We start from the raw sequence: 2852 nt of genomic DNA, 5'->3' as shown, positions 1-2852 counted from the left end.
CAGCAGCAGCAGCAGCAGCAACAACAGGGATAGGGCTACCAGCAACAGCAGCAAGAGCCTCCTCCCCGACACATAGAAAACCACCCAGCAGCAGCAGCAGCAGCAGCAGCAACAGCAACAGTTTAAACATACAGGAGCAGCGAAGCCAAGCGCATGCAGCAGCAGCAGCGGCAGTTGCTGCAGCAGCAGAGGCAGCAGCAGTTGCAGGTGTAGCAGCAGCAGCAGCCCAGCACCAGCAGCAGCAGCAGCAGCAGCAGCAGCAGCAGTATAGGTTTCACTACCGGCCTCAGCTGCCGCTACCGCAGCAACTCACATACGGATTGATCTCTCCTTCTCTGCATCTGCAGCAGCAGCAGCAGCAGCAGCAGCAGCAGCAGCAGCAGCAGCAGCAGCAGCTAGTGCGGCCTTCATCTGCTGTGTCTCCGTTGGGGGTAGATGTGCTGTCTCTGTCTGGGATCGTCTCCTCCCCGTCTCCCCTGCTGCGGCCCCACACCCCCTTCAGCAGCAACTCTCCTTTTGCTGCTGCTATGGGGTGTACAGACACCTGAAACCCAGCAGCAGCAGCAGCAGCAGCAGCAGCAGCCACAGCAACAGCAGCAGCAGCAGCAGCAGCAGCAGCAGCAGCACCAGCACCAGCACCAGCAGCAGCCGCAGCAGCAGCAGCAGCAACAGCAGCAGCAGCAGCAGGAGCAGCAGCAGCAGCAGCAAGAGAGACACCACACACTGTCTCCTTTCTGCTGTCTCTGTTTCTCTAAACCCTCGATGGGGTGTATATGCAGCTCCTGTTGGGTGTGTATACACCCTACACCGTCTCCTTTTGTTTTATCTTTTTGTCTCCTTTTGTCTCCTTTTTTCTCTTTTGTTTGTTAGTGGTCAACCCTAAACCCTAAACCCTAAACCCTTTTTTTCTGCTCGTCACTATAAGGATGCCGCAACTCCTAACAAACCCTAAACCCTAAACCCTAAACCCTAAACCCTAAACCCTAAACCCTAAAAGCGCATTCGATTCAATGAAGGGGTTAACCCTAGGCTTTAAGAGGCGGCTTAATGGTTTAGGGTTTAGGGTTTAGCGTCTAGGGTTTAGGGTTTAGGGTTTAGGGAGAGCGGCATCAAGCGACACAGAAAAGATGCTTTAGGGTTTAGGGTTTAGGGTTTAGGGTTTAGGGAGAACATCGAGTGTATAAATAAATAAATAAACTAAATAAATAACAACNTATATATATATATATATATATATATATATATATATATATATATATATATATATATATATATATATTAATAAAATAAAGTATACAACAAACAGCAGAAAGGGGTTTCATTTGTTTACGGGGTGTACAGCCAGCTCACCCCACTGAGAGGGTTTAGAGTCTTATGGGGGTTTAGATGGTTTAGGGTTTAGGGTTTAGGGTTTAGGGTTTGAAGGGTTATAGGGTTTAAGGGTTTAGGGTTTAGAGGGCTTATGTATAGAGGGTTTACAGGGTTTAGGGTTTAGGGTTTAGGGTTAGAGACTATCTGCATACATATATAAATACAAAGAAAGAGAGAAGAGACAACGGATTGTAGCACCAAACCCTAAACCCTAAACCCTAAACCCTAAACCCTCGTAAGATATATGAAGATACTACAGCGCATGCAGCATTTATATTTGGGGTTTTTAGGGCCGGTATAAACCGCAATATAAATTTAAATATTCATTAAAATATATAATTAAATATATATTTTATATTTTGGTGTATATACACACAAGCATCCATATAGATGTGTGTATACACTGTACATACAGCATCGAGATACACGGGGTGTATACGCAGGTATATGGGGTGTATTTTCTCGGATTTTTTTCGTATTTATAAAAATAAAATAAAATAAAACATTATAAATATTAATTTATTCTTTTTATACAGCTGCAGCAGCATATACACGGGGATAGATGCTGTATATACACCTGAAAGTTGCTGCCGATGGATGCAGGGGGGCGTAGCAGCGAAGCAGTGTATATAAAGGTATTTATTTTCGGCTAAAGACAAAAAATAAATTAAATAATATAAATTAAATATAAAAAATAAAATATTTTATGTTTTTTATTCATAAATAAACACAAAAAACAAAAAAAAAACAACCACCGGAGCCTGTATGCTCACCGCGACCGATGCCAGCCGCCCCACAGTGTCTGTACATACACCCCAAGAGGGTTTAGGGTTTATTGTTGTTTATTTCTTTCTGTATATTTAAAATTTTCATTATAAAAACTTTTTTATCTCTATATTCCTGCCCTAGGGTCTAGGGTTTAGGGTTTAGGGTTTAGGGTTTAGGGTTTAGGGTTTAGGGTTTAGGGTTTAGGGTTTTGAATCTCGATAGGTTCTTCTTGCGCTTCTCAGGCTGTTGTATTAAACCCTTTTTTTTTCTGCTGCTTGTTGTTTTTTTCTGTGTTTATTTTCCCTCTTTACACCCACCCTGACATCTACAGTCTAGGGTTTAGGGTTTAGGGTTTAGGGTTTAGGGTTTAGGGTTTAGGGTTTAGGGTTTAGGGTGCAAGCAGCAACAACACCCGCGATGGAGAAGGAATCCAAGATGAAATACTTGGTGGTTACGGGGGGGACGATGAGTGGTCTAGGAAAGGGGACCACCATCAGCAGCATAGGTATGTCTAGGGTTTAGGGTTTAGGGTTTAGGGTTTGGGGTTTAGGGTTTAGGGTTTGGGGTTTGTGGGAGTTGTATCTCTCTTTTTCTGTGCGGGTTTCTCTTGCTCAGTGCACATAGTCAGTATACTCCAGCCGAGGGTTTAGGGTTTAGGGTTTAGGGTTTAGGGTTTTGTCTGTGACTGTCTCTAGTGGCTTTGTCTGCATCTA

The 2852-nt window shown here is 43.8% G+C and overlaps 1 protein-coding gene across 1 annotated transcript in view; it reads left to right on the top strand.

The window, feature by feature from the left end:
- Window positions 1-2556: 2556 nt before the first annotated feature.
- The window catches only part of EMH_0008280 (CTP synthase, putative), a gene marked incomplete at both ends in the record, with an annotated part of 8353 nt that continues 8057 nt past the window's right edge, over window positions 2557-2852 (top strand). Inside the window, one exon of the mRNA XM_013498299.1 lies at window positions 2557-2644. Within this exon, the coding sequence (XP_013353753.1) occupies window positions 2557-2644 (88 nt within the window). The remainder of the gene's footprint in view (window positions 2645-2852) is intronic.

The sequence above is a fragment of the Eimeria mitis genome, genomic scaffold (genome assembly GCF_000499745.2).
Source record: "Eimeria mitis Houghton genomic scaffold, Emh_scaff332, whole genome shotgun sequence".
In the NCBI taxonomy this organism is placed as follows: Eukaryota; Apicomplexa; class Conoidasida; order Eucoccidiorida; family Eimeriidae; genus Eimeria; species Eimeria mitis.
This window is presented reverse-complemented; position numbering and strand designations above follow the sequence as displayed.